Below are 14910 nucleotides of genomic sequence, written 5' to 3' on the forward strand. Positions count from 1 at the left end.
GGTTTAAAAATGAGAGCGTGACAGTGCCGCCTCAACTTTCACAAAAGCCGGATATGACGTCATCAGACATTTATCAAAAAAATGATAAAAACGTCTGGAGATGCCATACTCAGGATATCTCATGTCAAGTTTCATGAAGATTCGTCCAGTAGTTTTCTCTGAATCGCTCTACACACAGACACACAGACAGACACATATACACCACGACCCTCGTCTCGATTCCCCCTCTACATTAAAACATTTAGTCAAAACTTGACTAAATGTAAAAAGTGCCCCAATTAACCAGCCTACACCACACTACCATCTGAAAATTGATCATGCCAACTAACTCGTGCTCAGAGAAACAAAGCTGTAGACAAAAAGCAAGGATTTTCCAAAACACATTCAATTCTGTCAAGTGATATTTGAAAGACAGGCTTTATGAAACAATTTAAAAATATAAACCGAGAAAGAAATATATGGACATTTTAAAGAGAGCACAGAGGATAACACACTTGAACCAAAAAGGATGAGTGAAAATATCGGACTAAGCTATACATGTACTCCGGACTGTAGGGTATGGTCACTATGTCCATTATAGTCTCAGCCAAAACTGTTTGAAATCAATCGTTCTTAGACAGTGCAATTTACCATATGTTGCAGAACATCTACGGTGTGTAGGGGACAGTCATTTCCAGGTAACCCAGTTATTTTGGTATTTGCATGCACTTACAAAAACTCACCATACAAAATGATGTTCTTCTGTTGTTGTTTGTCAGTGTTTACAATTAAAAGTTATTAATTAATCATCAAATTTAAGTCATCATTTTCTATATTGTTGTGCTCTAAGAATTAAGGCAGCTCCCTGTGTTGTATGAGAACTATTTCAAACCAGTCTCATACTGGTTAAACCGGCATATCTCAATGGTGAAGGTAGCTTCTTTAAATTTCATTTCCATTCAATGTGCTTTCAATTTGGGTCGCTTCATCTCAGTGCAAGGCTGGCTGTTACAAGAGTCATGCTACCCAGGTGTGTCCCTGTTTAGGTATATTATTATTAAATCAGCCACCTGTACTTCTGGCAGATTGACCGAAGTCATTTTCGTGCCACAGCGGATACCGTCTCCGAGTCAACACATAAAATTGACCTGTGTCCGTCCCGCCTGGATCTGAACCTGTGACCCAAGGCTCACAAGCCTGTTATTTTACCAACAGAACTCCCAGAATCCCCAAACTAGACTGTTACAGGTGCAGTCCCTTTCCATCTGAGTGGGCCTAACTAACTAGCCGTGGGCTTGGATTAGTTGACATTGAGATTTGTTTGTGGTTTCAACTAATCTGACATACCACAACTGGCTCCCACCCATTTGGGTACTTTCTTGTGCACATCATTTCAAATGTCAATAGATCCACATAGCTCTCACTCACTGTTGTCTCTAGTTTAGAACGTAAACTCCCCTTGTTATCTGACCTGGACATTTACAGGGCTCTGGCCTTAAAATGTTGGTTAGACATTGTTACTTGTTAGACTATATTATAAAGCAAAGCATCACAACATTAGGAACAAGCGTTCAAACAGTGGCCAAGCATGCAGGTTAAAACTGGCGCCAACTTGTTACCTAAGACGCTGGCTCTAACACTGACCTCCATATAGAACTTCATAAGTTCATTGGCTAACATATGCCGGTGCTGTGCCTCTTGCATCTTCTTGTATATCAGACACTGGAAAACCACACATCCACGAGCAAAGAAATGAAAAATACTGAGACTGAAGAAAGTTAGGGTACAGACTGGTGGAAACACAGGTACAACAGTTCATAGAGTGGATTATTGCTGTCTCCACTCAAAAATGGAAATTTCTTGTAGATATTTCTTGTATCGATGTTGCCAAAGAATTTTTTGGAAACAAAAAGGTTGTGACTGACTATTCTCTTTAATCAGTATTTCTTTTTCTCATTGTTTTGTTTTGTTTTCTTTTCTTTTGCTTGCATCTGCCCGAAACCATTTCAACCTGCAAAATGAGTCCATTTTGCATGGAGACAGCAACAAAGCTAAAGCAGACCACCGCAGATGAAAAACCAGAAATAAACGCAGTGTAGCGAAACTGAAATAAAAGACGACACACACAAGAACACACAAAGAAAAGTTCTCTGCAAAACAAGCTAAGGGTATGTTGACTCAACTACATCTACCATATATGGTCATAGCCATGCAACACGAGCTGGCAAACTGTCAAGGTCATCTGGTGGCGGAGGGAATTACCTTCATGTGGAACATCATGAGCTCATTGGCCAGACTGTTTCGGGTTTGAATATCAATCACCTTTTTGTACATCAACGACTGAAAACAACCTCAGCACGGTTAGTACACAGGAACATGTCAGAATAACAAATGAACATGAAGCAATTGTCATAGATTTAAAGAACACACCAACCAGTCAATTTCTTGAGTCATTCACCTGACTTACTGAAACAAACAAACACTGTGAACATCCACATTGAAATGATGTCCTGATGTATGACGTCCCACTGCAAGAAAACATATTCATTATTATAACTTCTCCAAAATCTCAAGTTTGGTTCACCAACCACATACTGTAAACACGTTTCAGGAGGAGGAGTGGAAGGGGGGTGGGGGTTATGGAGATGGGGAGTGGGTGTGGAGAACTGAATCATCTTTCACCATTCTCAATAAATACCCCCAAAAAACATATGCGCTTTAATCAAACAGCAAAACATTTCCTTGTAACACAAAAAAGTTATACAAACACAAAAGATGGCATCAGCAGACCTGTGCACATCTACGTTTTTTCCGTCATTTCTCCGATATTTATTTGCAGAATAGGGTGCTACGGAAATTCCGAAATTCCGATGTTTTACTCAACAACAACAAAAGTGTACTTTTTTTCTGTTTTAAGATGTTTTGACCAATTAGTTGGCCGCTGCGCTGAAAAGACGTTTTCCGATTTACCGGAAGCGCGCGTGTTCTTAGCATTGAGTCTTTGTTCTTAGACTTAGTTCGTCCAGCGTCTGCGTGGCAACTTGTGATTGAAGTGAAACATGGAAAAGAAAAAAAAGAGTGCGAGATTCAGATAGTAAAGAGGAGACACCAGCTCTGTCACCAAAGAAGAAGAAAACGGCACAACAGTGCTGGAAGTCCAGTTATTCTCAAGACAACCTGGAGATCCAGCAAAGGAGACCAATACGCTTACAGCTTACTACTGAAACATTTTAAAAACTACTGAAATTTGGTTTGTTTACTACTGATGAGCGTTTTGAGTGTGCACAGGTCTGCATCAGTGTTACATAGAGCTTAAACAATGACCACGAGTTGATTACTGGAAAATAAACCACGAGTGGGTATTTGCAGCCGCTTGGTAATTCACGAGTGTGCGGAGCACACGAGTGAATTACCAAGCGGCTGCAAATACCCACGAGTGGTTTATTTTCCAATAATCAACGAGTTGTCGTCATTGTTTAAGCTATTTATACAACGAACAACACGGGTCGAACTTGCAGTCATGCAGACGACATTTTGTACGCAATTTCATTTCAGCCTAATCACTCAGAGTGTCAAATGCGCGTCATTCAAATAGTCCCTATTCTTTTACTTTATTCTTAGTCTCCGACTCGTCGGCATTATACTTGTCTGGTCTAAATATCGACCCCATTGCTACGATTAAAACACAATAGCGTTTATATAGCTATTCTGACATTACATTCTGTGTTAAAATCATGTTCTTGTCAGCAACAAGGACCAGAATGGTCCATGTCGTTGATAGCAGACGACGGTTCCCTTTCCGCATGAAGCCACGGAAATAACCGAACATTGAAAAACCCAGGGACATGTATTACGGAGAAAACTCGGGATAACCGGATGTTTAGCATTACGTCAATATGCTAGGAATCATATGACGTCATGACGTATCGTGCTTGCCTACGTAGATTGTATATGTTCGAAAGTCTGACTTCTGTTGTGAATTCGCGTGGTGAAGACTGCGGTAAATCTGTAGATGATAAGAGAACAAGGATTGTCTCAGAAGAAACGACTAAATGTTTCAGACCGGTAACTTCATTTCAACATTGCACTATATAATGGACGTTCTATGTGACAGGAGAGTTTGCTGATTTTGTGTTAAACATTGGAGAGATCGTCTGCTAGAATCAGAGATAGGTCGCTTCAGATTGCAGCTTCTGGAAATTTGCAAGGTTTGTTGCCTGTTAAAGAACTGGATTTTACACGTACAGTAAGCAACAACAAAAACACACACAAAGCAAATGGCATCGTCTGTCGACTGGTCACAGAAACAAACCTGGCGAGGTATGCGTGTACTTCATACACGTCAGCCATTGTTGTTACAGTTTTGAGTCAACGTTGTACGTATTCTTCTGCACCAGGGTCCAATCGTCTGGGTTTCAAATGTTCTAAAAATAAATTCTAGTGTTGATTATTTTTTAGCCCTCTTTATTCTTACTTCGAATAATCCACGTGTGATTTTTGGTGTAATCAAAGTAGTTCGTTCTAATTTCTCACTTGTCTAAAAATAATCAACTAGATTTAATCCACCCCTCGGTTGCATTGCAGGAGTTGTATAAACAAGTTTAATCTCGAATAGAGGAGACTGAATAATCTTTTACTAGAGTATCAATGAAAACAAAAATATTTGCATTCAAATAATAAAACAAAAAAATAAAACCTCACATGACTGATGCTGATGCAGCAGTAGACAGCAAACGCAGATGCAATATCCTCGTCAAACGTGGTGAAGTATGTGCCCGTCTTTTTGTTGCATAACTGCGCCACTCCAAGAACCACCCCTGACAAAAGAGAAGACAGGTGAGCCTTTTTTAAAAACACACAAAAGAAGTTTCCATTCAGAGAGTTAGGAATGCAATGGTGGAAACTGATGTTACTCGCAGTATGGACAATATAAGATGTTTGGTGGCTTATTGACAGACCAGCTTTTTTGTTGGTCCAAGGGGACCATATCGTCTTTTGTTTCATCTTTATCGACCAAGGCCGAAGGCCGCGGTTGATAAATATGAGACAAAAGGCGATATGCTCCCTGAGGACCAACAACAAAATGCTGGTCTGACAACAAGCCACCAAACATTGTTTTTGTCATCATTTTGGTTGTGCAACAAAATGCACAATAACCCACAGGGAGACGAATTTTTAGAATCCAACTCCGGGCCACAAAGCATCGTCACAGTAGCACGAGATAACACGTCAAACTTGTTTGTGACATCAAACGTAGCTTGTTAACGCTTTTCTTCCAGTCTGAAAATGTACAGAGCTGCGATCATACCTGTGAGTTCAGCAAGTGTTGAGCATATTTCTTTTCTTTTAAGTGTTTATGACTTTTCGTTGTGGATTTTGCGATTACAGAGATAAGTTGCAAATTGACCATGAGTCGCCGCGGTAATTATTAACATTGATTGGGTCTTTGAGAGTGAATGCTTACAATCGTTGTCCTCGGAAACACAAATCCAAAGCCGCGATGGTTCCACACATCAAACAATCAGCCTGATTGGCTTTTACTTTGACAATCCACGTTTCACCTGAAAGCTCAAACCCATTCACCACCTCGAGTTATTGCATGGGGAACATGAGATTTATTTCCCAGGTGTTTGTGAATGAAAACTCGTGAAAATGATGACAAATTAAGACATTTTGTACACATTTTTCAAACTGAATCTTAATAATACAGTACGTTGTTAATTGAAGCTTAAAAAGGTTTTTACACATAAAGGTATACACGAGCGTGTGTGCGAACATTTCTGCTGTTTTAGATACACAGGCCCCTGGTTTCCAGGTGGAATTCTTCTAAAGTTGTCACCCAAACTTGGATTTCAATAAGCTTATTCCACTCTATCAATGTACGAAAACTTGTTTATAAGTGTGGAACGATCATGATTTTTCAAGTAAAAGTTTTAAACCTCCCTGACAGTAGCTATCCACGACAGATACTGAATTCACAAATAGACTGAAACAGCAGATTGCAGTCTCAAGCAGGATTGAAATACAAGACTCATGACCCCCACATTGGGATTGCGATTCAATTTAGCCACCATGAATCTTTCTTACCGTCTTCATCTTTGATCGGGAAACACAAGATGTTCCTGCACAAGACATCAACAGATATAAATTGTTAAATTCAGATTCCACTTAAATTGTAAACAAAAAAGCTGCCAAGTCAGCATCAACCTCTCTATCCCATACTAATATAAAGTTTCAAAAGTAAACTTTGATTTAATTAATATACTTACCAACTCACATAGATAGCAATAACTTCATTTTGTTGCTAAGGTATTGAAGCACTCATCCGTGGTAACACGGGGAGGTAACTCTTAAAAACAAAACTATGCCATATAAGGCATGGTCCATGGTAGTTACCTCCCCTACCGGTGTCCTGCTCATGCGCCGGACATACACCGGTGACACTCATTCCATTCTGAAACACATACCCCTTTTAAACACAATATGCGGGGCAGGTTGGGAGGGAATTCAGTATGTGAGTTGGTAAGTATATTAATTAAATCAAAGTTTACTTTTGAAACTTTATATTAAATTACATATTCTTACCCAACTCACATAGATAGCAGATTGCTAATTAAGGTGGTGGGGAAATATTCACAGTCAATATCTTGTAAGTGCTTGTCCGGCAGCGACTCATATAGCTGGCAGACCATGAGTACTATAATGGCGGGTACTTGATATATCCCGCAGATAGAAATTCATGAATACGTCCTTGGACATCCAATAAGCTGCATTCATAACTTCTGCAAGTCTTGAGTACAGCTAAAGAAGAGGCCCACACTCTGACTTCTTGAGTCCGTGCTGCCTATCAGTGTTTATGGATATGAACAAGAGCCTTTGTTTTGGTGATCTAAACGGAACAGTGCGAGTCAGAAAAGCTTTCAAAACTCGAAATGGTCAAATGGTTAAAAATGGCTCTAACGGAGCCAAAATATTGCTCAGCGGTTTGAATTGTAATATCGGAGATGGTTTATCCAGTTTCTGCTTATTTGCGAGAAAATTTGAACGAAACCTCAGCGCCATAGATCCGTCTTTCTCCAAAGAGATGTCTATAGCAAAACCATGCAATGCACTTACTCCCACTTCTAGTAGAAGCTAGTAGAGTAAGCATGACCGCTTTCCGTGTTAGATTAGCAAGGCTAGCTTTTTGTGACGGCTCAAAGAATCCGATCTCAAATACTCCAAAACTAGGAGCAAATCCCAAGTCGGGACGGGAGATTTGTTTCCAGCAAACCGAAGGGAGGCTCCCTTAATCACACTGTCGATAACGCCCCCAAGTGAAATAGTGCGACCTAGCTGTTTCAGTGTAACTGATATCGCGTATCGTCTTACTTTAAAGAAGTAGGAGAAAATTCCCTGGTCGGAGAGCCAGGATAGGTGGTTCGCCACCTGCATTGAACGGGAAGAAGTGGAGTTCTTTCCGTTAACATTACGCCATTTGGTCCAAGCCAGCCAATGTGACGTGTAAATCGAAGACGTTGAACCCCTATGGGATCTCTGGACCAAATCCAGAGTTGAGGCCGAAGCCCCTGAGCGTCTCAATTAATGATTCCCGTAAAATTGCCACCCGTGTAGCTTGAGCGGAAAACGGGGGCCCTCTTGCCAGCCTTAGAAGGTCTGGAAACCAAGGTTGAAAGAGCCCCTACGGTGCGACAGGCAGGCCGCTCAAAATAATTTCGAGAGCGTTGATCTTCCATGCTTCGGGGTCCGGGAACGGGGAGACGAACATCGGCAGACGGCGATAGTACCGAGTGGCAAATAAGTCTATCAGCGGCTTCTCCACATGCGCCCGGAGGCGTAGAAGCGCGTGGTGAGATAGAGTCCATTCTGTGTGGACAATCTTGGCCGACCGACTTAAAGAGTTTGTTTGTTTGCTTAACGCCCAGCCGACCACGAAGGGCCATATCAGGGCGGTGCTGCTTTGACATATAACGTGCGCCACACACAAGACAGAAGTTGCAGCACAGGCTTCATGTCTCACCCAGTCACATTATTCTGACACCGGACCAACCAGTCCTAGCACTAACCCCATAATGCCAGACACCAGGCGGAGCAGCCACTAGATTGCCAATTTTAAAGTCTTAGGTATGACCCGGCCGGGGTTTGAACCCACGACCTCCCGATCACGGGGCTGACGCCTTACCACTAGGCCAACCGTGCCGGTCGACTTAGAGAGTCCGCCAAGCCATTCAGCCTCCTAGAAAGGTACTTCGCTGATAATAAGATCTCGTGGTGGTAACACCACATCTGAATCTCGCAAGCTCGATGTGAAAGCGATAGTGAGCGATATCGCCCCTGCTTGTTGAGATAAGAAACCACTGTGGTGTTGTCTGATTGTATCAACACATGTTCTACCCTGACAAGGGGAAGTGTGCGCGCCTTCGTGAGCGAGGCTGGTACTACATATTGTTCATACGAAATGACAAACACAGGTTACAAGCGATAACGCGCAAAAGTACTGGTTTATTATTTTACATCTGACACTAGGGATCAGTAATGTATAGATATATAGTTACAGTACCACGTAATGCGGTAAAAAACTTATGAACAGAAAGAAAAAGAGAAAAGAAAACAAATTATTAGACATGGCAAAAGTATCAAATGCATTAACAAGACACGAGAAGTAAAAACAAGAAAAATAAACAATCACAAGACAGGAGAAGACAAACAGACAAGAAAGTTACAATTACCAAACACCCGTTGGTTAGTCCTTCAACAACAATAAAGAGTTACGTTCTGTACGTTCAACAACAATAAAGAATTACGTTCCGTACGTTCAACAATACCATAAGCACTAAGAATACTCAAGAAACTTAGCATACATACGTTTAAAACCAAAATGGCTACTTTCAGAAAAATACAAAACGTTGACTCATCAGGCCAGGAATACAAAGCAAACTGTCAGTGTCATACCAAAAAGTCTCCTAACGACAATGTTCCTGCGTTAATCAAAGTCACAAACAAGATATTTACTCATCCACTTTCCCTCAATAACGTTACAAGAAATAAGCCCGTTTACAAACGATCACCACAGACCGCAAGCTTCTTTTACCTAAATTCTTTTAACGTAAGGCTGAAAAAGTCGGAGAAAACGTTTCACTTCGAACTTCGTTAACCACAGAAAACACAAGTTATCATTATAAACATTAGCGACTTTCTAGCGTCTACAAAACATTGCTGTACGTTCACAACGCTAGAACAGTTGAACACACAATAAAGAAACACTACAACAAGTCAGACTTTCAATTCACGTTATACATAAACAACTCACAAAGTAATTACAAAATGGCGACCAAAACACAACACAAACAAGTAACAACAAAATTACCTTATGCGCTGTGTGGGTTGACCAGCAGTACCAAAACGTGTTGCCTCACAAACGAAGGGCACAAAACGATTCACACTTGAGAAACAACTGTCTCCAAGAACATTACGTTGACGTTAAAACATAAGAAACACTCCGTTGGTTCACTTGATAACCTTCATACGTTTACATCAAAACCAAACGCTTCCTAAAACCCTCAGATCGACTGACGAGACAGGAGTCAAGCAGCGGTATTTATGGAAACAAAAACCTAACATGGAATAGTTATTCAAAAGTCAAAGGTCACCGGATTGACCAACCAACAACATTCCTAAAACAGAATCGGGTGAAACTACTATTTTACAACCAATCAGTAACCGATCACGCACTCCGTGCATGCCCAAAACTTAAAACGGTATATTTAACAGAAAGAACATCAAGGAACTAGCTGACATCACAAAGCTAAAAACACGTGAGTCACACGTATTCTAAAACTTGCAACGCAGATTCGCAGGGCTCACCTCAAAATCAAAACACGGAAAAGAGCACGTGAATCTCACGGTGTTCTAAGACTAAACGACGCAGTTTGTGACGCTCCGACCAAAACCAGGTCACGACAACTGAACAAGGAGCACGTGAATTTCACGTAAAAATATTAACGCTCCACAAAACGGGTCACAACAAGGTGCTACAATAAAAACACGGTCTACTTCTTTTTACATCGTGCAATGGCTTGAGCAAACGTAATTACAACAAAAGTAGGTGACTGCATGCCACATCGGCATGCACACTCCCACCGGAAATTATATTAATATAATTTACTTCAAAAAACCTTTGTACAAACACATTCCTTATATCAAAAGAAGAATAACGCAGATTTAGACATTTCAAATTTACAACTCAAAACCATTGTGTTGCAAAACATTTACACAGCAATATTACGGTTCAATCATTTTCAGTGTTTCAACACATCTCGTTTCAACTAAATGCCGTTAGTCATTTACTCGACGGCATAAAAAGAACGCACCACTTAAACCATAAATGTCCGTTACATCATCTGGTATAAAACAAACCGCAACAATCAACAACTGTCAAATTGGAAAAAAACACTCCAAAGTTCAATGTTCTTTCAGTTCGCTTACACAGCTTTGTCTTTGTGATTTTCACAATCTACTAACACAGTCATTTTGTGAATCGGTCGCTCTAATATGCGACTATCACCAGTGGGACGGCCGTGATTGTCTAGAGCCTTTGTTCCAACATGCACTTTCACTCGTCTGACCAGTCCATCAGATCCCGGCATCACTTCGACTACACGAGCTATGCACCACTCTGATCTGCACAAGTTCTGGTCATGCAAGACAACAACATCTCCCACCTGTACGTTTGCCTGGGGACGTTGCCAGACACGACGTTTCTGCAAAAGTGAAAGGTACTGGCTCTTCCATAGCAGCCAGAATTCGTCTGCCATCCGCTGGACACAGCGCCAACGTTTCCTGGCGTACAGGTCTGGATCTTCAAACACACCAGGGGGCGGAAGGATGGCACCTGACTTCATGGTGAGGACGTGGTTGGGGGTCAAAGGGCGTGGTCCATCTGCCGATTCCAATGACTCGACAGACAGTGGTCGACTGTTCACGATGGCCATCACCTCGTATAGGAACGTACGAAGTGATGAGGTAGTGAGACGCTGGCCTGATCTTCTGAGAAGACCATTCAGGATGCTGCGTATCGTTCGGATCTGACGCTCCCAAACGCCACCCATGTGACTAGCTGCAGGGGGGTTGAACTTGAACTCACATTTGCTTTCCAGCATCTTCGATGTCAGTCGTTCAGAGTCCATCTCTTTCCATGCCAGTTTGAACTCATTGCATGCACCTACAAAGTTCGTTCCTTTGTCACACCAAATGCGTGATATGTTTCCTCGCATGGAGACAACAATGCGTAGGGCGTTTATGAAGGAATCACTTGACATGTCATCCAGGGTTTCAATGTGGATTGCCCTAGAGGCAAAACACGTCACGATCAGCCCGTACAAGATTAATGTCATGACCTTGACGCAGTCATCACGGTACCCTTGTTTTTTCTGGCGTTTCAGGCCCTTCAGATGCTTGACTGCGGCACCTCTGTTGTCGGGGAGGGACGGTTTCTCTGGTCGAAATGGTAAGGGCATCTCGTAGTGACCAGCTTCGTTGATCTTCACGTTTTCCTTCACGATCTTCGCAAACTTTACATCGTCCTGGGACATGGATCCTGAGTCACTTGCAAAGTCTCTTTCCATAACATGTAATGGGTCAGTACACGAGACTTCGTCCACCTGTACCTTGTAGACGTGAGCTACACGTTCTTCTTCCCTCGATCCTGGCTTGACGATGACGCGCATGGACGAGGCTATGCCATCAAAGGCGACGGAATGCGGTGCCTTGCCGACGATGCTCCAACCTAACTTAGTCTCTACTGCGAATGGCAGTCCTTGGACAACGTTTAGGGGCATGAGGGCTTCAGCGCAGTCGTAGCCAATGAGGAGGCCTGCTTCGCAGTCAGGGTACAAGGGGGGCAGTTTAGGAGACAGGTGTTGGAGATGTGGGTAAGCTTTGACAGTCTCTGAGGTGGGGATATGAGTGGGGTCAACGGTCAGATAAGGTCGTGAGATGGCAGAAGGGAGCCTGACAAACTCACTGGAGGTAGGAGAGCGGACACGCAATCCAGAGTACTTCCTGCCGGAGACCACAGCATTGTCCTCAGTCAGTGTGGAGACCCTGAGTGTAGTCGGCTGCGATTTGGCTTTAACTTCTTCAGCCACTGACTGCACTACAAAAGTGGCGTTGGACATAGTGTCCAGTAGTGCGTACGTCAGCACTTCTACGTTGGGGTTAGAGTCACTGGAAACGAGAACGGGAACGATCATAGACGTGAAACCGATGCTGTTTTCCTCGCTGGCCTTAAGAGCAGACACCGTAGGGGTCGACGATGACAGTGGCTCTTGAACGTCAGCAGCAGAGGTACGGTAATTGTTCTTGTGTTCACTCGCCCCTTTGTTTTCACTCATACTGTTCTGATATTTGAAATTGTCATCATGAAGACAAGTGGGGTGAGCCTTCTTGCACTTCTTGCACGTCTGTTTCTGCTTACATTGACGGCTCTGGTGATCCTTACTTCTGAGACATCCGTAGCAGATACGGTTCTTGAACAGAAAATCTCGTATCTCAACCAGAGGCTTCTCTATGAGTTCCTTACATGTCCCAGCGTCATGGTCCGGAAGTTGACAGTGCAGACATGCGGAGACATCCTCTGTCAGGGTTGACAGGTTCGTTGTGAACTTTCTTGGTGTCCCCGATGCACTTGTCAAGCCGAAAACAGGGTCGTTAGAAATGTCTGCTTCGAGGGTAATGAACGACACGAGTTCATGGAACAGAGGATACCTCTTCTTTTCAACCTTGGTTCGAGCAACTGTTCTAGACCATCTGTGACTCATCCAGTCTGGGAGCTTTCCGACGATCTTCCGTAGGTATTGGGCATCATCCAGGATGCTCAGTCCACCAACTTCCTGGGCAGCAACGGAACATTGCTGCAAGAAATCGGCCAGACTTCTGAGTCCCTTGGGATCCTTGCTTTTGACTGGGGTCCATTCGTCCAGCTTGGTCCGGAAAGCTTGCGAAACGACGTATGAGTTGCCGAACCGATTTTCCAGCACTTCCATGGCTCTCTCGTAGGCATCACCTTCTCTCAGCAGAAAGAAGCCGGTCACGGCCTCCTTTGCTTGACCTCCGATGTACCGTTGCAGATACAATAACTTCTCACTGCTGGTTATGTTCTGTCTCTCGATGAGAAACGCAAACGACGATCTCCAAATGGGATATTGGAGAGGGTCACCAACAAAAATGCACGGCTCCTGCATCGGCAAGCGGTTGATCATCAGAGCGTCTGATAGGGTTTTGGCGAGAGAGTCCATAGGAGTGTCCTGCTTGGCAGGAGTAGCAAGTGGACGTTGGTAGTACGCAGACGGGGGGTAGGAGGCAAATGGACGATCTGCATGACGTTCATTGTCAACGTTCATGTACGCAGGGGGCCTTGCGTTTTCGTTTCCCCAAATAACTTTGGGGGTGGTCTGATGTGGGTCCAGGAATGTGGGCACGAAAGGCTCTGGTTTGGGATGTAGGTGGGTATCATAGGGGAAACAGGGTGGGGTAACTTGAAAACGTCTGTGGTCCATGCGTTGGTGACGTTCTTCTGGGAAGCAGGTGTGTCGTTCTTGCGTCTCATCACCTTCCCTTGTCTCTGGTAGGTGATAAGACCAGCCTGTGTGGTCAAGACCAGGCGGGCGAGAGCCTGTGACGCTTGTCGTTGAGTGTCCAACGTTGTGCAGAGGCGGCTGACCAGTGTACGCACCGAGAGGGTGCTGCAGTGTGGTCAGCAACGCTGTAGGCCGCATGGAGGATGTAGTTGCAGCCGTCGTGTAGTTGGGTGTGAAGGGCTCCTGATGGACGAAAGGAGCGCTCGTTCCGACGTGATGGGGGGCGTTGACATCCTCTCTACGTTGAGGTCCGTACGCCTCATATGTGGCGTTGTTGGTAGTAGCGGCGCTTGTAGAGGCGCTGACTCCAACGACGAGGTCCACGACAGGTAACGCGTGCTGTCGTGGCTCAGTCGTTGTGGTTCCTGCGACGAAGTTGGTGACAGCATCGTTGACAGTAGAGATGTCACGGGTGCTGGCGGCTTGGCAGACAGGAACAGACGTGAAGTCCATGGCTGGCTGGTGTGTCCTTTGGTCAGCAATGACGGCGGCTTGGCAGACAGGAACAGACGTGACGTTCAAGGCTGGCTGGTGTGTCCCTTGGTCAGCAATGACGGCAGCACCTGTCCCTATTCCTATCGCTGTTTGTTCATTGTTTAGAGGAGGGGCTACAAGACTGTACAAGGGAACGAAAGGACGAGGGTGGAACCTAGTGTTCAACAAATCGACTGACGGTAGATCAGGGAGATCCTGCTGAACTGTATCACATTGTTCTAGTACCCGTATCCTAGCCTGCCGCTCTCTGTTGATATTTTGGCGTTCAGTAAACTTGATAAACCTCAACGCCTTCTTCTGCTTAAGTTCATCAAGAGCTGCTTCAGCTGCATCGTTAGCCTGCAGAGATTCTTCACTAGCCTTCCTCTCGGCTTCTCTAAGGGCTGCTTCAGCCGTATCCTTAGCCTTCCTTTCTGCCTCTTTAAGAACTGCTTCAGCTGCTACAGCTGCGTCCTTAGCCTTCCTTTCGGCTTCTCTAGCCTTCCTAGCTGCTGTTCTCTCAACTTGTTGTTGTTGCAAAAGATCCAGTTCACTGAGCTGAGCTTCTTTTATGGCTTCTGCTTCGACCTTAATGCCAATAGACACAGCCTCTAGCTTAAGAGTCAATTTAGCCTCTTCAGAGCTAACACTTCCAGAGCGGAGAGACTCAGGGTGAGAACCGGCTAGGCTACCTGATCTTCTGCTGCCTGACTTGAAGCTAGCTGGCTTGTAAATGGCTGACCTAATGCTAGCTGTTTTATGGCTGACAGGCTTGACACTGACTGACTTGTGGGTGGATGACCCAACGCTAGGTGTAACA

The 14910-nt window shown here is 44.0% G+C and overlaps 1 protein-coding gene across 2 annotated transcripts in view; it reads right to left on the minus strand.

Annotated features, from left to right (window-relative positions):
• Positions 1 to 14910, minus strand: part of LOC138969327 (cGMP-dependent 3',5'-cyclic phosphodiesterase-like) — a 156915-nt gene that overhangs the window by 21383 nt on the left and 120622 nt on the right. For both annotated transcript variants that reach the window (XM_070342099.1, XM_070342098.1), the window contains exons 19-21: positions 6067 to 6101; positions 4681 to 4796; positions 2242 to 2319 (exon numbers count right to left, since the gene is read on the minus strand). In XM_070342099.1, coding sequence (XP_070198200.1) covers positions 2242 to 2319; positions 4681 to 4796; positions 6067 to 6101 — 229 coding nt within the window. The remainder of the gene's footprint in view (positions 1 to 2241; positions 2320 to 4680; positions 4797 to 6066; positions 6102 to 14910) is intronic.

This window comes from Littorina saxatilis, linkage group LG6 (assembly GCF_037325665.1).
Source record: "Littorina saxatilis isolate snail1 linkage group LG6, US_GU_Lsax_2.0, whole genome shotgun sequence".
Taxonomy (NCBI): Eukaryota; Metazoa; Mollusca; class Gastropoda; order Littorinimorpha; family Littorinidae; genus Littorina; species Littorina saxatilis.